The sequence below is a fragment of the Leuresthes tenuis genome, unplaced genomic scaffold (genome assembly GCF_036924035.1).
Source record: "Leuresthes tenuis unplaced genomic scaffold, fLeuTen1.0.hap1 SCAF_16, whole genome shotgun sequence".
In the NCBI taxonomy this organism is placed as follows: Eukaryota; Metazoa; Chordata; class Actinopteri; order Atheriniformes; family Atherinopsidae; genus Leuresthes; species Leuresthes tenuis.
The window spans coordinates 31,187,526-31,210,224 of record NW_027325370.1 but is presented as its reverse complement, the minus strand read 5'-3'; the positions used below and the strand labels follow the sequence as shown (position 1 = coordinate 31,210,224).

At 41.0% G+C, this 22,699-nt stretch overlaps 1 protein-coding gene across 3 annotated transcripts in view; it reads right to left on the bottom strand.

The window, feature by feature from the left end:
* The window catches only part of LOC140272420 (paired box protein Pax-7-like), a 68,257-nt gene that overhangs the window by 25,876 nt on the left and 19,682 nt on the right, over positions 1–22,699 (bottom strand). For all 3 annotated transcript variants that reach the window (XM_072367866.1, XM_072367867.1, XM_072367868.1), the window contains exons 5-7: positions 22,008–22,207; positions 1,125–1,284; positions 373–572 (exon numbers count right to left, since the gene is read on the bottom strand). In XM_072367866.1, the coding sequence (XP_072223967.1) occupies positions 373–572; positions 1,125–1,284; positions 22,008–22,207 (560 nt within the window). The remainder of the gene's footprint in view (positions 1–372; positions 573–1,124; positions 1,285–22,007; positions 22,208–22,699) is intronic.

Here is a 22,699-nt window from a genome sequence, read left to right as displayed (position 1 = left end):
CTTCTCTAAGAACCCTCTCAGGTTTCTGCCCACAGTGTAACTTAATGTGTCCATGGCAACAATATATTTCTGTCCATACAAATGTTAACTTCTAACATTACATTTTGAGCACAAGAAAAAAACATAAGCAACAAAACAATAAAAAATCTCTCAATGTTTAGGCAACTGCAAACATAGCAAGTGGAACACAAAAAGATTGAGTATCAAATCAAGATTTAATCTGAGAGCCATTTTTTAAATTTTGACTGAGCATAAATCTCTGTGTTTGATTTATAACTGACCACAAATGCATTTTTTTAGACTAATTTTGTCTTTACGGAACCAGCACATGCTCATGCATCACGGTCAGGACAATCCCTGACAGTGTCTTACCTGCGGGGAAAGGCCATTGCTGACAGGGTTGACGTGGTTGCTCGGTGCCGCAGAGCTCATGAAGCTGTCGCTGTAGCTGGAAAAGCTATGGCGGTTGGAGGACAGACCATAGGCAGAGCTGCTGTCAGGACTGGACAAACCACTCTGGTGCATGGTGGATGGAGGAAGTGGCTGTGGACGATGAACGGTACTACCTCCATCTGCGGAGCATCACACAACAGTTTATGACTGAGAAGCAAGGTTGTATCGAGGAGACTGAAACGTGAGTGTTTTCTGATCTTGATCATTGTTTTTACACTGATGCTGGATAGCTTGTGAACCCTTTAGAATTTTCTATTGCTTAAAACATTATCAGCTTTACACATCACTCCCATAGATAGATTAAAAAAAAAATCAAAGCATTATATCTGGTCATTTATTGACATGAATAATTTAGCATTGGAAATCTTTAAGGGACAAAATGATGTGAGCCTCAGCTGAAGCTCTGCTCTCAGAGTGGGGTGGGACCTAGTTGTACAGCAATAATATAGCTGCACAAACACTCAAGGACAACTCAAGCAGTTACTATGACTCAGCTACCACTGAATCCATATGCATATAAGAAAACAGTATTATACTATCAGTACAATCTATCTTTTTCTTTTTTTTGCTATAAATGAAATGAGACACAGTAGTGGAAGACCAGGAACACAGAAAGTTTCTGGAAACTTTGACACTGTAATATTAGATTCAACAGATGTTGTCTGCTCTACCTTGGGATAGAGTGGGGTAGCTGGTCTCTGGAAGCTGGTATGTAGGAAGTGTTGGCATCCCTGTGGGAGGAAATCCACTGGGCAGCAGGTGGTTGAATGTTGCTAGCTGATTGGCTCCAGCTTGCTTTCGCCACCTGGCTCTTCGATTGCTAAACCAAACCTTAAGAAATAGATTAAAGTCCACAAACATCTGTTTATTATCCAGTGAATTAATTTCTAGAGTCTTCGGATTCAATTTCATTCAATAAGAAGTTGGCTGGAAACTTGTTCCTCTGCAGTGTCTCAATTGATGCATTGTTGCTAATTTGTCTCAGAGTAGAGTACATTACTTTTATACATATCTGTGCAACAGTGAATCGGAGGCTATATTACATATATTTCAATTATTATTTTCAGAAATAAATGCATTTATGTCACTTACATTTGTGACATTTGTCATATTTTAACTTGCCCTCACCAGTTTACTCAGTCATTTTGTGTAAATGGTAACTATCATGTTGTACTTCTACACACCAGAAGAGAAGAACACAGAAAAGCCAGACATAAAACAGGTCTTCGGTTTTTTGTTGATTAAACTAGCGGCTCTCTTTTTTTTTTTTTCAGAGCTTAGGAGTATTGGATTTTCCCAGCAAGGATAGGAAGTCAAGTGCACTGTCACAGATGACAAACAGACTGAGTCATTGTATCATACAACTTCTACACAGGTATTGCTGTGAGGAGAAATGCTTACAAATAGTTATTTGATAGTAATTGAACTGAATGTAGAAAAGCAATTCTTAAATCACCCTCAATACAAAGTTATTTTCTACTCAGGCAGCATGTAGCTCTTGGTGGGGTATTTGGAGCTGTTTTCAGCCGCTACATGAGAACTTTCCATCACCAACCATATTTGAACTCTTTCATCGTTGATCCCGACTCTTAAAGCCATTTGTTGCTCTTCAGCTCCCCCAACATCCAAAAACCCACCAACCCACAAAATAAAAACATGCATTAATTGTGAGCGTGTGTGTGGTTGTTTGTCTCTGTATGGCCTTGTGATGGACTGGCGACCTGTTCAGGGTGTACCCCTCCCCTCGCCCAATGACAGCTGAGGTAGGCTCTAGGCCCCCTGCAACCCTGAGTTGGATTAAGCGGGTATAGAAAATGAATGGATGGATAATTCACACAACATATGGTACACTACCATGTACTGCAAAAAGTTTTGGAAGGTTGCAAAAACTGACCAAATATTTTTACTTGAGAAGAATTTGTTTCCATGTTAGTCTGAAACAGAAGTGAGGTGCTAACTAACTTCATCTGGCATTAATGTTAAGGTTGTGACTTAAGAAATGTATATCTCAGACAAACTGCATACACAGATGAAGACACTACTGTTATAATGTTGTGTATTTCCTGTTTTTTATGATATACTAAAGTAACTATCTATATAGTATTTATAGTATCTATAAACATGTTTTATTAGTTTTATTACAGGAATCAACCACAGCTTCAATCTCCTCAGAGAGCAGAGGAAGAAATGATGATGATTCTATGAGTTTCAAGAATTGACATCATCACACTGATAACTTTACCGACAGAGCCAAGCAAGGCAAAACCAACATAACAAGAGAGCTGATCAGTTATTACTGACTGATTACTAACAACAATTATTGATTTATTAAATGAAATTACTGACAACAATGACGCTAACTCTGCATCTGCCTGTCATGCTGTTTTTTCTCTGAACTCTCTCCAGCAGTAAAATGCAATTTTGCCCATTTTATCCCTGGTTCTGGTGCTTGAGTCTGTCCCTGGTGCCATCAGATGACAGTTAGTGTAATACAGGGGAAATACTTGTTTAAACTTCCTCCTCTTTTTCTATCTCTTTTGTTGCTGCTCTGCATCCTAGACATCTCCTCTTCTGCTCATCAGGATTTTGGGTCTTAGTCCAGCTGTTAGTATGATTTGAAAAAACTAAATTAGCTGTTGCTACATGCAAATCAATGTTTCGAATTTCTTTTTTTTTATAGGAAGAAGCTGTTCAGAAAAATCTCAAGAAGATGCAAAGAAAGTCAAATCCAGAGCTACAGTAGCAGACTAGAGCGCTGCCATTCTAGAATCAATGTAGGAATGTGCATAACAAAGATTGATGTATTTCTAAATGACATAATAACATAATTTTAAGGTTCACAAAATGCTCTAGTGTTGCTTTAAGTATGCAACAGCACTGCAGGCTTCAGAGAAGATGAGCCGTCAGAGAAAATGGTTAAACAAGGTTGCTGGTAGAAACATCAGATGCGTAAAACTGTAGTCGTGTGATGTTCTGTAATGATGTTCACTCTCCCATACCTGAGAGAAAGAGAGGGGCTCATCAATAATGTGCTCATCCCATTCTCTTTTCTTCCTCCAGAATTCTTTATCCAGGGCATTGGCAAACATTGTACAGTATAAAGAATAATGTAACCAAGTGGACCATACTGACTCACCAATACATGGTTGACATACCTCAAGGTGGGTTTAGTAGCTGAGACTGCACTAGTGTGTCAGAGTTGTAGTGTCACAGTGGACCAAGCAAGGATTCTTGCAGGTCCGTTTTGTTAGCCATTAACCATAACTTAAATCCTGTTGACTTTTTATCTTTCGGTAGGTGAGAGATGACTGCAGGGTTTTTACTGGCCTACTATCTTATTTCAAAGCCTCCGTTAGTGATGAGTGCTCTCATCTTGCTCATGAGATGTCTTGTTCCTGAGAAACCAAAGCTATTGGCAATTGTCTTCATAAAACACAGAACAGAAATAAATGCATCTTTGTTGCACTGTGTTTCTTTACACAAAGCTGTAGCGCCGCTGATGTAGTGCAACATGAATTATTGGTGGTCCCAAAAGGCATTACACACCAATAGTAGACATCTGGGCTGTACTTTTCTCTCCTCACATCACAGGAAGCAAAGTGGCAGCTAATTCTCAAGGAGAAGACACACCTGTTGAAACATGGCGTCGGTATCCCCACTGATAGCAGCAGCATAGTCCCAGAATCTCAGCAATATACCAAGCAGTATTGACTCCAGGGTACGGCCAGGAAGCAGATTGTTGTTAAGCTAAGCTTGTTGGTAATAAATGTGCAGTTCAAGACAACACTGGCTTTATTGTTATATGAAATACAATGAGGTGGGGGATAAACCATGTCTCTGAGTCAATCACACCATCAGTGCTGATCTTCTCTGCATATCGAGCATTCTGCAACTCATTAATTTAATTTTTATTAATATGTAATTACTCAAGGCTGTTACACAGTGGTGCTTTGTAGCTCCATGGAGTGTCATCATAGCAGTAGGAGTACATTAGGTCCTCACTCCTTTACTGTTATAGAAGAGTTGTGTATTATGCTGCCAAAGTATCTAAGTCTGGCATCAAGCAAAACATGTAACATTAATATACTTAACTGAAGTGACATGATATGCACTTACTGTTCAAATTCTAATAAGCTACATGTTATCGGATGGCCAACACAACAAAAACTTTGTTTGTTTTAATTTCTCAAGATCTTTTGTTTAGCTTTAAGATATGCCTTTACATTATTTGCATAATTAACTGCACCTCCACCTCAGCAGCAGCTTCCACCACCAGGCATCCTGGGCCCAGCTGCACCTCCACCTCGGTAGCAACTCCCACCACCAGGCCTCCTGAACCCAGCTGCACCCCCACCCTCATCTCTATGATTGATAGCAACATCACTCCTGTCGCCATCCCTCCGCTACAACCTCTGTGTCGAACCATAGAGGAGGTTGGAGCTGAGCTCAGGAGACTTCAGTCAGGCAGAGCTGCACGCCCAGATGGAGTCTGTCCAAGGCTTCTGAGGGACTGTGCTGGTCAACTAGTAGTCCCTCTTCAGAGGCTCTTTAATATGAGCCTTCAGATCGAAAAGGTCCCGGTACTGTGGAAAACTTCTTGTCTCATACTGGTGCCCAAATTAGGGCAACCGGTGGTGCTGAATGACTACAGACCGATGGGTTTGACATCTCATATCATGAAGACCTTGGAGAGACTCCTTGTTCGCCGCATGAGATTGCAGGTTGCTGAGGATCTTGACCCCCTCCAGTTTTCCTACCAGAAACACATAGGAGTGGAAGACGTGATTCTGTACATGCTGCACCGGGCATATGCTTATCTGGATGTGCCTGGTTCATATGTGAGAATCATGTTCTTTGAGCCGTCTCGTCTTCCTGAGATTGTTCAGGTCCTTCAATGTCTGTAGTGATATGATGTGCATGTTTGATCACACTATCATTGAGAGTGTTCTGTTCTATCCTGTTGTCTGCTGGGGGAGTTGCACTACAGACAAAAACTGTAGGTGCCTGGACAAACTGGTGAAAAAGACTGGTTCTGTAGTAGACAGGAGGCTAGACCCTCTCAGCTGCTGCAGTGAGAGGCTCATCTCACTGCGCTGCAGGACTGAGAGGTTCAGGAGGTCCTTTGTCCCCACAGCCATAAGGCTTTTTAACAGTGACTGCTGACATGTTCTTCTCAAATTTATTTATCTATTTTTTTTATTATTATTATTATTGTGCTAGAGGAACTTAAAGCAGCATTGAAAGACATTAAAAAGGGACAAACACCAGGGTTAGATTGGATGACATTGTAACTATTATTACAATACTTTGATATACTTGGGCCTACAATTTTACAAGCTCTAACATTAGCAATAGAGAAGGGTACTTTTCACCAACAGACAAACAACACATAATTTCTCTCATACCCAAAAAATATCCTACCAATTGTTGTAATTACAGACCTACATGTCTTTTTGGAACTGATATAAAGCTTTTCTCCAAAATCTTGCCACTTCCATCCTAACCAAGCAGACTTTATAACAAAGTGCTATGCAGCAAATAGTGTAGGGAGGTACTTGCATGTAACACAAGAAGCAAGGTGTTTGACCACGTAGAGCGGAACTATTTGTGGCAAGTATTGAAGACATTTGGTCTTGGGTTTATTGGCTTGGTACTACTCTGTTTACAGATCCTACAACTATAGTCTCAACCAATGGTTTGTATTCGTAGGCGTTTCCCATTGAACGGGGACCTTGACAGGGATGCCCACTGTCACGCATGCTGTTTGCAATTTCTATGAGCTAAGCTATAAGGCATGAAATGTGTAACATCCCTTGCAAATCAAGCAATAGCTCAATATCATTGTTTGCAGATGACATCTTATTGTACATCTCTGACCTTCAGGACTCAATCCCAAAAATTCTAAAGATCTCTAGGGAATTTGGCTCAATTTCTGGTTATGAAATCAACTGGCATAAGTCTAGTATGCTCAGATTTAAAAACAAGCCATCAAAATTACCAAATGATACAAATTCAAAGCAAAGACAGAGCCGTGTTGAAAAGATTGAGGAATTACTGAGCAAAGTTTGAAATGGCTTTATATTTTATATAATAATTAAAACCATTTCTGTTTCAACAGGGTGGGGCTTTGGTGTTGAAACAATTTCACTTGTGGTTGTGTTCCATATGAGACTGTGATCAACAGTGACAGCCTGTGGTGATCCTGACTGGATGGGTTGACATACACATGAAATCCAACTGATTACATATCAACAACAGAAGAAACACAAAATACAAGCTTGAGCAACAACATAATGTACTATTTTACCACAACAATATTATTAAAAAAACAACTTCATAGAATAGAATAGAAAAACACTATTCATGGCAAATACTCTTGCACACACACAAAGCCTGCAAAGTCAAGCAAGTTTCAATAGGATTCCACAATAGAACATGTTCCAACTGCGATAAGTGCAACTGATTCATCACAACTGCTTTGTTGCACCAAACATACAGTATGTCCATATGAAAACAATAAGTAATGACAGTAAAAATAATAATAATTATAAAGGTCAAGGAAATTGACATTGTGACTATGCGCTGACATTTCCCTGTAAGATGTACTGCATCACTTCCTGTAACCTCGTTTTTGTTCTGTGTAACTTTTCGCTTCTCTCGAATTACTAATTACCATTTAATATCTTCTCATAGGTGACACATTTTTGCATTGTAAACCCTATCACACACACTTATATACACACACTCATTTATATAGCTTTGGTGTTTTGACATGTTTTCACTTTTCTAGCAGCGTGTCTGGTTCTCTAGTTTAGCATGGGTACCAGCTCTCTTCCTTCATCTCCTGCCTTCTCTTGGTCCATGTGTCAGATACAGTGAGGAACCTTGGAGTTATTTTTGACCAGAATGTATCATTTGACGCACATATAAAACTGGTTTCTAGGACTGCCTTCTTTCACCTTCGTAATATTGCTAAAATCAGGAACATCCTGTCTCAGGGTGATGCAGAGAAACTAGTTCATGCATTTGTTACTTCAAGATTGGACTACTGTAATTCCTTATTATTGGGCTGTCCCACATTTTCTCTGAAAAGCCTCCAGCTGATCCAAAATGCTGCAGCCAGAGTTCTGATGAGAACTAACAGCAGAGATCATGTTTCTCCAGTTTTAGCTTCTCTTCAGTGGCTCCCTGTTCACTACTCTGCAATGTACCACAAGCAATAGAGGTATAGTGACCCCCAACTTTGGGTCCCTAAGACTGCAGGACTTAGTTTTTGCAAGTATTGTCTAAAAAAAAATGTATGTTAACCTATGGCTGTATTATCAGAAAGCATAGCAGCTTATAGTTAGGGCTACACTAATAAGTGGCACAGGCATACCCCTTTAGGTCACAACTTGCACTTGATGTCTGGTCATAAACCCTTTGTTTGCAGGCAGTGAAGTGATGAGGAGTTTACACTCTAGAGTAGCTATTCAGTAAAAAAGGTTTGAGCTTTGAGGACCTCTGAGCTAGTTTTTATTTCCCCAACACATATTTTTACATCGATCTGTGCTTAAGATCAGAATTTAAATGTTATGGAGTACCATAGGGAAAAGTCCTATGGGGTTCATCCAGTCATTTTGATTTCCCCAAAAGAGGACTGGTATCTTTGATTTACATAATGTCAATGTAGGCATCCACAGGTGAACTCCCAATAATTAAGACATGGGAATGAAATCTAAATGTTGAGCGGAACATAATTATTGGGATAATAACAGATTATAAATACATACATTACAAAGCCATTCCCAATCCGTATTGGACCTTCGGTGACCTTGAACAAACTGGGACCTTCTGGCACATGGTCTGGGAATACAGAAAGGTACATGATTTTTTGGATGAAATAGCAGTAACAGTATCTGACCTGACTGGCTGCTCAATCACTGTTCATCCTATCATCTGGTTACTAAATGATGACTCTAAAGTTTGACCTGAGTGACAGACAGAAAAATCTGGCTGGCTGGCCCAACAGCAGCTAAGAAAATGATAGCCTAACAGTGGCTTCCTCCTCATTCACTTTCTATTCAGCAGTAACTGGCATACTTTCTGGATATAGTGAAACTTGAACTTTCTATAGCAAGAATTAAAAAACTATCAATCTCTGGAAGGATTCAGCAGAACTGATTTTTAACATGATGACCTCGTCCTCACAGGAGCCAGAGAGGCCTCCAGTAGAGGATTCGGCAAGAGGGTGGGTGAGAGACTGTACCTTGTTCTGTTTTTTTCTTTTTAGACACTGTGAGAATGAGAAGTACTCTGAACACCAGTATTTATGCACCTGTTTTTGCAACACCATTTTATGAGCAAGTTGTACATTCTTGTTTTATGCCTGAATGTCATAAATGGGATTATTAAAAAGTTTATCACAAAAATAACATAAGTAGGTTCTGTTTTCTTCTGTATTTAAAGGTTTAAATCAAGCAAAAGTGTTGAAACTACAGCAGTTTCAGCTACAACTACAACAAATATGTTTGAAAAACAAAGCATGTGTTTTAATGCATACTTTTAAGTTTTGATTTATTTTCAGACACTAACATTACTTTAAGTTTTAATACAGACTGTGATATGACAAAGATTTTGTATTTTATAAAAGTAAAATATGCTCTTTCAACTTAGCAATGTACTTTAGTATTTATTTGCATGAATTATTGTTTATGCAAAATATTTCCATTCTGTACATTTTTTGTTTCATACATGTCCATGTACATGGATAGCATGGATTTAGGTTTTCAACTGCAAAAACCTTGACATGATAATAATGTTCAGTGCAATGCCAAAACATTCAACTTAGTCAAAAGTTTAGCCTGCCTCTAACTACTCTTCACTGCTGTCACCTCTCTCTGTGGAATTTCACCAGTAAAAAAAAATGAAACAAATAAAACAAAATCCTTCCCAAGCATTCGATTTCTGCTCTCCCAAAATAAATTAAAAATCAAAAGAAATAAATGAAAAACAAAAAGGAAATGTCTACCTTTTTCCTGCTCTTGAGCTATGTCAGGTGACCCTCGTCTTTAACAGCATCTGGGCCTGGACATTTCCACAGTCACATGTGTTACTTTCTTCTAAACATTCTTTTTCTTGCTGCCATCCTCCTCTTTCAACTAAGATATCTTGGAGGCCTTTCTCCCATATTCTGTAGAGATGTAGATAAACTCCCTGACACTGACATGATGGAATTAATCTACTAAATATATTAGGTTTCAAAAACTGGAAGTTACAGTCTCATGAGATAAATGAATTGATTTAAAGGGGAAAAGTTATTTTACTGAAATATAACAATGTAAGATGTCCAACAGCATGGTTGGATGCCGAGTCATTATTTCTGCCTTCAGTTGAATTAGTACTTGTATTGCTCTTTAGATGTTTGATGTTAAAGATTTAATGTTGAGATTGAAAAAACAGAAAATAAAGAAAATCCTTGAAAGACCTTAAACTAAAATAATTTTCAAGATATTCCTGAGCTGTATGGCGTACCTGGCATTACATCAGTCATCTTGGGTTTGAGAAATTAATGGTACACTACATTGATAAGTCAATGGGTGGCAGTGTGTGTGAAATGACACACTAACATCCACTGAGGTGGCTAAAGTGCCACTATTACCCTCCTAACCCATGCATATGCCAGAAAAAAGCTTAAAGATTAAAAAACACTATGCATGAAAACCACCTGTCAATCAGAAAGTAAGACGCTAAGGTTTCGTCTCTTCCTCACATACTGTCCCACATACATACTCTTCCTCACATACTGTCCCACATACTCTTCCTCACATACTGTCCCACATACATACTCTTCCCCACATACTGTCCCACATACATACTCTTCCCCACATACTGTCCCACATACATACTCTTCCTCACATACTGTCCCACATACTGTCCCACATAGGACAGTTAGGTAACTGAAATAGATTTTGCCATTTAGATTATTCAAACAGTAGAATTCTGACAACTTAATATATGTGTACACATCACACATGCCCGCTCATAAAAACATATACAAAGCTGCAGAAGGAACTATACCATGTCTCCAGCTTTCCACCCACCCACTTTCCAAGAAATCCTCCCTCAGTTAGCAAAAAAATGAAAAGTTGAAAAGTTAATTTCGACTTATTTTTCTGTTGAAGAGAAAAACAATTGGAACAGGTGTGGCCTATCCACAGTATTGGCAAGGTTCTGCCAGAGTAATGCCCTTGGTTTTGATGTGGAAGTGCCTTCAAACAGATATAATAATTTTTTTTGTATAGCACTTTAGAAAAAGGTTTTAAACTCATAAAAAGACCACATTTCATTAATAAGAACAGATTAATCAATAAATAACTGTAAAATACAGGATAACGTGACTAAATAAAAGTCTTTTGAAAAAATGTTTTTTTAATACACAGGTACAGTTCGTCTAATTCTCAGTATGCCACCATTGTGAGCTACTGCAAACTGGGTTAGTGCAAATGTTCTATCACCCTCTGTCTGCAACAGCTGAACATCAGATCTGAAAGCAGGAGCAGGGGTGTGCAGGGTTAGAAGCACAATAATGACCTGTCAATCATGTAAAAATGTGGGACATTTTAATTTACTCGTAATACCACCATGGCAGCAGGACTACTTTAGGGACAATTTTTAAATTAGTAGTGCATATTTTTTTAGGCCTGTAGGTTTTACTTGTCTGGGTTTGTCAATGAGGTCGGAGGCTCGGAGTTTAATGAACTCCCCTGTTAGCATGTATGTTTGGCAGAGCCTCTTGAAGAGGGTGACGTGGGGAATTGTTTGGCCTAATGGGATGTAATATTGTGGTGTACAGGTGATAGCTATCTGAAATATTAACTGCCCCGTGGGGTGGAAGGGTGTTTACTAGTTGGATCAGTTTTAAGTAATTTTTCTGTGTTTAATAAAGATTGTTATTCCCTTTATTGGCTGTTTCTGGTAGTTATTGAAGGACTCTGACTTTGAGGCGAGGACTCTTGTCTGCAGTGAAACTGTAGTTTATTTTTTCTTGTCGGAACCCTTGCTGTTACAACAGTGATGTAATGTTTTTCATAGTTTGTTTGGGAAATACAATGTGGTGAATATGATTTTTTAATTTATTTATTTATATATTTCTATTGGTTCCTTGTGCTGGCTGGTTTTCTTTGTTTGTTGCAGGCTGGGTGGGGCGGCTTGGAGGAGCGCTCTCACACCTTTCGCACCTGTGGCTTGTTCGCACCGAGCACCGGTTAAAGCCTGCTCTCTCCTGTGCCAGATGATTGCCTCTCTTCAGTGTGTAACGTATGCCTGCTCTTGCGCCCAGCCTGAAATCAGTTTTCCGCTCAGCCTTCCACCGAAACCAGCCAGCAGCCCACCTCCGAGCCCCTCTTCACGAGAACCTGCACGGAATCCCCTGGACACGAGACCCACACCACCCGGATCACGGACCCGGACACGGAACCTCCTTGCCTGCTGACCCAGACCCTGAATCCATTCCAAGCTACCTGATATCCCAACTCCACCTTCCCTAAATAAACCCATTTTTGACCTCTGCCTTACAGATTCCAGTTGGCTTCTGGATCCAGTCTTCTCCTGCTTTAACATACAACACTTAAAACTTGGTGTGACCATCTATCCTATCATATTTCTTTTCACAGCAGAACTGTCAGTATAGAAACACTTTATATATTATGTCAATAATATATGGTAAAGCATAGGACTAGCACACAGGAAAGAAAGAAAAAACATTGAACAGGCTGTGTAGCTCGCTTGCTCACCACTGCCGTTAATGCGATTTTCTTTCAATATGGCAACCAACTGCAAAAGTAACAGTGTATAAAATTACTTTACTACTCAAAAGTTACCTGATACCTGAGACCGCCACTTCTCAGGTATCACCTTCCCAGAACCTACAATGCGGCATTGTTTCTCCTCCCAGGCAGTCTCACAATCATTCACATCTTGGATCCTGTGACCAGATAGACAGATCGATAGATTCAAGTATTCAAAGTATTCAGCAGCTACCTGTACATAGATGCCCGAAGGCAGGTTAGTATCAGCAGCAAACAAAAACTCAGTAACAACATACAGTAGGATATAAGTATATATAAAAAATAAATATTAAAAACTAGCAAAACTCGACCAAAACTAGCTCCTTCAGACAGGTAGACAAATCAGAGGTGATAATGACTCTAACAACATGCACATTGGTCAGAGGGTTCAGTGACATGTGACTGTAACGACCCTCTCTGCTTATAAGATGATACACCCCACCATCTAGTTCACAACTGAAGAAACCTTTAAGATGAAAGGTGAAACGTCTTCATCAATATACCTTCTTGGGATTAATAAAATGTTTAATTATAATTTTTTTTAAAAACGAAAGATATGGGCAAGAGTTAAAGCTCCACACACACGTAGGTAACAATAACTCAAAAAATTTTGCTGCAACTATGAGACCTTACACTATCCAGTAGCTATATTTCCCTTTATTCTGACCATTAAAGAAAAGGGATATTGATACAGTGGGCTATCAGGCGTCTGTGTTTTAAACTAAACGCTTGCTGCAGATATCAAAGCAGGAGACTCCTTGTGGTCTGCCTGTGCTGCATATCCTTGATGCATATATGAAGACAGCACAGGATTCCTCATTTTGCTGAGAAGACTCCATAACAAATGTTTGAACATGCAGCAAAAATATCTTTTCAAGTGACTTGAGTAATGATTCAAGTTACCATTAACAGCCAATTCGCCCTATTAATACTTTCTTTGAAAAAGGAACAAAGCTATACTTTCAGTATTTGAGACTATGAGGTTACCACTTAAAAAAGGAAACTTTTGTGACAGAGGATTTTTTTCCGCTAAATAAGAATTAAACTGGTCTCTGAGCTGCTCAGGCAGAACACTGCACAAGCAAAACACTGCACAGGCAGAACACTCCACAGGCAGAACACTGCACAGGCAAAACACTGCACAGGCAGAACACTGCACAGGCAGAACACTGCACAGGCAGAACATTCCACAGGCAAAACACTGCACAGGCAGAACACTTCACAGGCAGAACACTGCACAGGCAGAACACTGCAAAGGCAGAACACTGCACAGGCAGAACACTGCACAGGCAGAACATTCCACAGGCAAAACACTGCACAGGCAGAACACTTCACAGACAGAACACTTCACAGGCAGAACACTGCACAGACAGAACACTTCACAGGCAGAACACTGCACAGACAGAACACTGCAAAGGCAGAACACTGCACAAACAGAACACTGCACCGGCAGATCACTCCACAGGCAGAACACTGCACAGGCAGATCACTCCACAGGCAGAACACTCCACAGACAGAACACTGCACAGACAGAACACTGCACAGGCAAAACACTGCACAGGCAGAACACTGCAAAGGCAGAACACTCCACAGACAGAACACTCCACAGACAGAACACTGCACAGGCAGAACACTGCACAAGCAGAACACTCCACAGACAGAACACTGTACAGGCAGAACACTGCACAGACAGAACACTGCACAGGCAAAACACTGCACAGGCAGAACACTGCAAAGGCAGAACACTCCACAGACAGAACACTCCACAGACAGAACACTGCACAGACAGAACACTGCACAGGCAAAACACTGTACAGGCAGAACACTGCACAGGCAGAACACTGCAAAGGCAGAACACTCAACAGACAGAACACTCCACAGGCAGAACACTGCACAGGCAGAACACTGCACAAGCAGAACACTCCACAGACAGAACACTGTACAGGCAGAATACTGCACAGGCAGAACACTGCACAGGCAGATCACTCCACAGGCAGAACACTGCACAGACAGTACACTGCACAAGCACAACACTGCACAGGCCGAACACTCCACTGACAGAACACTGTACGGGCAGAACACTGTACAGGCAAAACACTGCACAGGCAGAACACTGCACAGGCAGAACACTCCACAGATAGAACACTGCACAGGCAGAACACTCCACAGATAGAACACTGCACAGGCAGAACACTGCACAGGCAGAACACTGCACAGGCAGAACACTGCACAGGTAGAACACTGCACAGGCAGAACACTGCAAAGGCAGAACACTGCACAGACAGAACACTCCACAGACAGAACACTGCACAGGCAGAACACTGCACAGGCAGAACACTGCACAGACAGCACACTGCAAAGGCAGAACACTGCACCGGCAGATCACTCCACAGGCAGAACACTGCACAGGCAGATCACTCCACAGGCAGAACACTCCACAGACAGAACACTGCACAGACAGAACACTGTACAGGCAAAACACTGCACAGGCAGAACACTGCAAAGGCAGAACACTCCACAGACAGAACACTCCACAGACAGAACACTGCACAGGCAGAACACTGCACAGACAGAACACTGTACAGGCAAAACACTGCACAGGCAGAACACTGTACAGGCAAAACACTGCACAGGCAGAACACTGCAAAGGCAGAACACTCAACAGACAGAACACTCCACAGACAGAACACTGCACAGGCAGAACACTGCACAAGCAGAACACTCCACAGACAGAACACTGTACAGGCAGAATACTGCACAGGCAGAACACTGCACAGGCAGATCACTCCACAGGCAGAACACTGCACAGACAGTACACTGTACGGGCAAAACACTGCACAGGCAGAACACTGCACAGGCAGAACACTCCACAGATAGAACACTGCACAGGCAGAACACTGCACAGACAGAACACTCCACAGACAGAACACTGCACAGGCAGAACACTGCACAGGCAGAACACTGCACAGGTAGAACACTGCACAGGCAGAACACTGCAAAGGCAGAACACTGCACAGGCAGAACACTGCACAGGCAGAACACTCCACAGGCAAAACACTGCACAGGCAGAACACTGCACAGGCAGAACACTGCAAAGGCAGAACACTGCACAGGCAGAACACTGCACAGGCAGAACACTGCACAGACAGAACACTGCACAGGCAGAACACTGCACAGGCAGAACACTGCACAGAAACAGCCTGTTACCCAGCCTGGCTAATCAGTGACCAGATTGCCCTAAGTGCCTGAGGAACATCTTTCAGGGAATGTGACAGCTCATCACACATAACTGGGCAGTAGCCTGGTAATAGTATGCAACCCTAGGCATATGAATGGTCAATTTGGATCAATGTAAATATTTGAATTTCTTTTAATTGAGTTTGTTCTTGTCGTCAAGTTTGATTGTTAAATCATTGGAAAGTTTGTTGTCTGATGTAGCGCACTTTCACACCAACTGCTTTCGGTGTTTGCGGGTCACTCACATGACAACAAACATGGCGGACAACGGAAGGTTTGTGTGGACGGAGGAAGAAGTAGTGGCGTTTTTAACTTTAATTAAGGAGAAACAATTAACCGCTTTCCTTGACAGCAAACAGCAGAGAAATGCCAGCATATATCAAGAGCTCCGCATGGAAATGTGCCGAGGCTTTGATGAAATAAACGGAAAAGTTAGAAAACTCGGGCGAGTTAGTAGTTTTCACCAAAGTCCGTACTTTTAAAGGAAACACACATGATTCGAATTTCTTTTAATGCGCATTTCCCAATGATTCAAATCACTTTTGGATGGAAACGTGACTACTGACAGATACAGATGTGTTCTGAGAAGCATTGGCTCTTCGCTGTAGGGTTTGGAATTTCTGCATTTGGCATTCTTTACTCTTCTCGTATTGTGAAAGTTGTGCCTTTTCAGCTGTAGACCTCCTCTGTGATTGTATTAAGTAGAATTGCTGTCAGGTTTTGCATCTTATGAATAAGTGTATCAATGGTAAAATGGATCTGTCTTATTGTTTCATTGAAAAGCTGGTTTTGAGCCTTCAACAGTATCTGTTCTGCTGTGTGACCTCTGATATTAGAGACTTAGACTTAGACTCAACTTTATTTACCCCTTGGGATGACTCCTTCAGGGAAATTCAAATCTCCAGCAGCTTATACAAAAAAAACGCAAAAAATATAAAGGATCAGCACACATTAGAATATAAAATATACTATATAAAGTATGCAAGATACAGAAAATAGCTAAATATAAACTCTGAACTAAATATAGACTAAATTAAATTAGGTTATTGCACTGTAGTTGAATGAAAAGCGTTATTGCACATAGCAGTTGGATATTCCTCTTCCTCTGTCCCTGTTACCTCCTCCCCCCAAGTGAGGAGTTATGCAGTCTGATGGCCTGAGAGACAAAGGAGTTCTTAAGTCTGTTGGTCCTGCACTTTGGAAGGAGCAGTCTCCCACTGAACAGGCTCCTCTGGTTTTTGATGACAGTGTGCAGAGGGTGGCTGCATTGTCCATAATGTCCAACAGTTTGTTTAGAGTCCTTGTCTCTGCCACCATCACCAGAGGGTCCAGCTTCATGCCGATCACAGAGCCGGCACACCTGATGAGTTTATCCAGTCTGGATGTGTCCTTCTTTGATGTGCTGCCTCCCCAGCACACCACAGTGTAGAAGAGGACACTGGCAACCGCAGACTGGTAAAACATCCACAGCAGTTTGCTGCAGATGTTGAAAGACCGCAGTCTCCTTAGGAAGTACATCCTGCTTTGTGCCTTCCCATACAGGTGGCTGGTGTGTGTTGACCAGTCCAGTTTATTGTCCACCCACAGCCCGAGGAATTTGTAGGAGTCCACACTCTCCACCTCAGCTCCCTCTAGTGGGACTGGTCTCGGCTTCGGTCTGGTCCTCCCAAAGTCTATGACCAGCTCCTTTGTCTTAGAGGTGTTGAGCGGCACCAAACAGCAAAGTCCCCCACCAGACTCTGATAGTCCTCCTCTCTGTCGTCCCTGATGCATCCAACGCTGGCTGTGTCATTGGCGTACTTCTGTATGTGACACAGCTCTGAGTTGTAGCAGAAGTCCGAGGTGTACAGGGTGAAGAGAAGAGGGGCCAGCACTGTGCCCTGGGGGGCTCCAGTGCTGCTGACCACAGTGTCAGACGTGGTGTCCTTCAGTCTGAGATACTGTGGCCTGTCTGTGAGATAGCTGGAGATCCAGGCCACCAGGTGGGGGTTCACTCCCATCCTGTTCAATTTATCTTAAAGCATAGGGGGCTGAATGGTAGACACTGGAGAAGTCCAAGAAGAGAATCCTTGCTGTGCCTCTTCCCTTATCCAGATGGGAGTAGAGCTAAGCCGTACACTGATGGGGATGACTCTGTGTTGTCTGCATTTTAAATTAAAATACTTCTTAGGGAAGCTAAGGTCCTTCAATGTCTGCACAAAGCTGTTGCATATCTTCTGCAAGTCTGTGGTGGAGGGTGCAATCTGCTTTGCAGCCATCTGTTGGGGCAGCAGAATCATATCTGCATAAGGGCTCTGTGCTCAGAATTGCTCTGGAGCTGATTATGAAAAGAAGAATGTGCCACAAGCTTTTGAACATAGACAATAGACAATACCGCACACCTTCTACACAAAAGTGTCAATGACAAGAATCATTAGCTCCTCTGAAACAACTACAGTACACAAGATCATTCCTGCCAACAACAGAAGCCATATGCACAGATATATGAGAATTAATCATTCTGATTTGATTACTAATGAAAACAGAATTACAAACTGCAACAGTATCATTTCTCCATGAGATTGTTAACACATTTATTCATTTAATTTTATTCAATCAAATTCTTCAGATTCAGCTGGGAGGTCAATGCTTTGCCCTCTCCTTTTCTGTTCTATAGCAAAAGAACAATTTTGAGGGGTAAAATATTTGTCTGCTGCTTTGTTAGAGTCGGATTGTTTAGGGGAGATGGGGATAGTTAGTTAGTTTAACTAAAACCATCCAAAAGTCAAAATCTCCTGCAGAAATTTCTTATTGTTGAAATGTAGCTTTAATTGCTGCAATTAGCTCCTGTTTGTTGTATGACTGGCTTCACATTAGATGTATGCCAGCCAAGTTTAATGGGATTGAGGTTTAATTAAAAGAAAACTACAATACAGTATTCAATGGAAAAACAAAGAGAGAATCCTGTTTTATTTTAGAAAATGAGTCATGTTGTAAACCAGCCTATGCTAAATGAACTTCTGTAAGTGTTTTTTCTTGCCTTTGCTGACATGCACTTACTTTCCTGGCAGCAACTCAACATACCCATGTTGATGTCTGGATGAACACCCTGTTGGTTGTCTTTAAATAGTTACAACAGCAGTCCTACAAGTTCAGGCCTAATAACATTAGTTATTACTTTTAAAGCTGCCCAAGTCTAAGAACTCTCTTTGATTAACCCTAGAACACTAACACCCCCCCATGTGATGTAAAATGTGAACAAAGTTCACATTTTAACCAGCCTGCATCGATTTTTTTATGAATCTCGTTAACAATTCAATATTTTTTTTCCTATTTTAGAGCCTTTTTATACGGTCTCCACCATGGTACCTTTTTTTTATGAGGCGTTGCATAGCTGGAAATAAAAGAAAAGTACTTCAATTTGTCATGTATTGTTGTTTTAATATATTTTTATGAAAAGTATTTTTGGAGGGTCCATTTTGGTTAAAATACATTTAACAGTAGTGAAAGTGTTGCAAAAATGTACGTTAATGTCCTCGTGCTAATCACCATCTACATTAGTGGTGGGCACTAAATTAGCATCTAATCTGCTTTTCAGAGGAATCATTCAGATTGCATCATTAATACCAACAATCCTAAATATCTGAAAAAGCAAATAGCATAACCATTTGCCACATGTGAACAGTAAAATGGCAATCTCACTCATCAAGCAACTATCATACAGCTGGCCAGGCTCTGATTCATCAGGGCTTGTGCCAGATGGAACTTTCAAGACAAAATGTGGAAGACTGCGGGCCAGATCTGAGGCCATTCCTCTTAAACCGTAAACTCACCAAATGAGCCTGACGCAGACACACCCGAAACATGTGACACACCCGATCCTCGTTCAAACAACCCAGATAAAAACACTGACTGGATCATAATGATTAGCATGAGTTCTTTTTTTCAGTAATGTTGGAATCCCAGACAGCCATTTGTCTCCCAAGGACTCTCTTTAACAATGACATGTGATCCATTTGTCATGAGTAATTGGAAAGACAACAGGGTCCAGAAATGTTAAGGACCTGTTGTCGGGATTTAAAATCTTTGGGAGCATAGCTGAGCTTAGAAATCTTTAGAATTCACCAAATTTATTTATTCCAAATGAACACATTGTACACCAATCAGCTAATATCAAACATAAACTACCAATGCTTCATGTTTGGTACTGGCTGCTCAATCCTGGTTTAATTTAACTTAATAACTAAGTGCTCTTGGGTTGAAATGAATGCATGATGAAAATAGTTCAATTTATTTACGGTCAGTCCAGTATAGTATTAGATCATGTTAGATTTCAGCCACTTTTTTCTCTTCTTTATCCAAAATCAGACAAAATGCAGGAAAAACTGGGGTGGTCGGTGACTTAGTGGGTTAAGCAGACATCCCATATACAGAGGCTAGTACTCGATGCAGTTGGCCCCTGTTCGAGTCCCGAACGGGATGGCCATTTGCTGCAGGAAAAAGTCAGAGGGAGTTGTAAAATTCTTGGCAATTTTATAAATTTGCTTGCCATACATTCATCACTTTTTCTCAAACATGCACATGCTATCATCCACACTGATGAGCTTATTAGGAGCAATGTGGAGTCCAGTGTCTCTCTCAAGGACACTTTGAGAAACGTAGGGGCTCAAACCACTGATTCAATTTCTGATTGAACAAAGTCCATTCAGTCGCTCGACCACAGCTTCCTGACACTGATTATAGCTTCGTAAAACATTTTTCTTAACAGTCTGACAGCCATAGCTTTAAGCCATCTTTAAAAAAAAGTGAAATAACACAGAATAGAGTGGTGAGCAAGTGTGCTTGGACTCGTAAAAATATCAAACTTGAAACTCTTTGGAGGCTTTGCTCTGTGTGGTAACCAGTACTGTTAGCAGCTTACTGGATAGCCTGTCTCCAGGCTTGCTCTGGAGCACTTTAGCAAAAATGGTCTTAATTAGCAGATTGACATAGTTCCCTCGTCATGGAACCACAGCTGTTCAAACTTTATATACAATGGATTTTTTTTGAGAAAGCTGACACTTAATAAGTCAACATGGATGAGAAACTTATGATAGCATCAAAAACTTGCTTTGAAGCCAGAGTAAGCAAATGTTGAATGAAGTATGACGCTAAAGTCCACAAATAATGCTGAGGACAGCGGGTACACAAGAAAAGCGGCAGCCAGTGGACTGGTTTCCATGCAACTCTGGCTTCTCACTGTCTCAGTTTTGATTGATCCATGTCACCTTTGTGGCTCCACGAGAAACCAGACTTCCATGATCTGCTGTGAATTTTACAAAAAGGGACAAGCTCAAAAGTGGTGGGAAAAACAAATTCCAGCCAAGAAGCTCATGAGTGAGACATGCATGAGAATGCAACCCCCACCCCCCACTCCTACCCCTGCCTCTGCCTCTGCTGAGCACCCAACAGCTGTTGCAAGAGCTTTACAGAATTTTCTCCACAAAAACTGGGTTACTGTGAAGCTATCAAAACCCAGCAGTGATCAAAAGCATGTTCTCCAGCAGAGATGTGAACAGCAGAGATGTCTCCAGCAATAAACTCTATACTCCATCCATCCATTTTCCTGCTTAATCCAACTCAGGGTAGCAGAGGGGCTGGAACCTATCCCAGCTGTTACTGGGTGAGAGGTGGGGTATATCACAGACAAAATATGAAACAAATACTGTATGTCCTCATTTAAATAACAGGATTCAATTCAAAGACCAGGCCCAAATACTGGCCAGGGCCTACCCTTCCAGGTAGGAAGGAAGAGAGTACGTAACACATACCTGTCATTAAAATGTGCATAACAAAGGTGACACATTTCAGTTATGGTATCAAAGAAATAACAATGCTGTTATAAACACGTTGGTGTACTGTATAAAGCAGTTGTCTGAGTTGGAGCTTGATTCCCTGAAACCACATTTGTTTAGTGTGCTCAGCTGTAGCATTTGGTTTGGATTCACATCTCCCACCATAAAAGCTCTGCTAAAAACATGGGTGTTTCTATTATATCACATCAGAAATGTTTTTAATTCAACAGGGTGCAGGAAGAGCAAAGTGTGCAGTCACAACCCTTCAAGCTAGTAGTTCATTAACCTGCTCACTATTTAATTCATTCAAACTTTTGGTATACAGTGTGATCTTGCCACAATCCACCACAAAAGTTCAACTTTTTATCTCCTAAAGGCCCAAAATTAAATAAATCAATAAACACAAGAGGAGCAAATCCACAAAACCTCGAAAAGATGAAGACAAAAACTTTACCTGAACAAAAACATCAAACTATTAAATGTGGTTTGCTGAATATTAGATCTCTCCTTTCCAAGTCTCTGTTAGTGAATGATCACAGATCAAATAATTCATTTGCTCCTCTTGTGTTTATCAGTGGGAAAATTCTACTTATGTATGTGTGTGGGGAGAAGAAACAGGGTTAGAGTATCGATGGACAAATGAGCAGATGGACAGACAGTGATGTCTGTGTATTACCTGGACTCTGGCCTCTGTTAGTTTAGTCCGTTGGGCTAGTTCCTCTCTGGTGTAAATGTCAGGGTAGTGAGTTCTTTCAAAAGCCTTCTCCAGCTCCTCCAGTTGCTCCGCTGTGAATGTAGTCCGACTCCTGCGCTGCTTCCTCTTTAGGGGAAGGTCAGGTTCTGATTCCACATCTGACACTTCATCCATCCGGCAACCTAGATCCATGGAGGTAACTCATTAGGTCTGACTTAATGTTCACATGTGAATGTGTACAACTAATAAGACAAAGATATAATCCAAGTGTCCCAGACGAGCTCTGGGAGAGGCTCTTTGAGATTAGATGCTAATCTAATCTTCAACCAAGATGTAAGCAGCAGCCTGGTTGATTTCTGTCTGTATTGTAAGATGTTGAGGTAAACCACTCTCTTATTTACATTTCTACACAAAACATAGAATGATGCAGCAAATAGAATATTGTGATATTTTATCAATCCCATCTGGGAAGTTCTAAGGTTACAGTGTCATCAGAAGCCATCTTCTAACTCTGCTCATCCACCACCAGCATCTAGGTTCCAGGGGTGTCCTATCCTGTCCCTTTTTCTTCAGTCATTTCACCCGTCCATCTTTTTATGCATCCCTTAAAACATCAATGAATTTATCTCTCTTAAGTGAACTTTTTAAAAATGTTCTGATTGTCTTGGTTAACA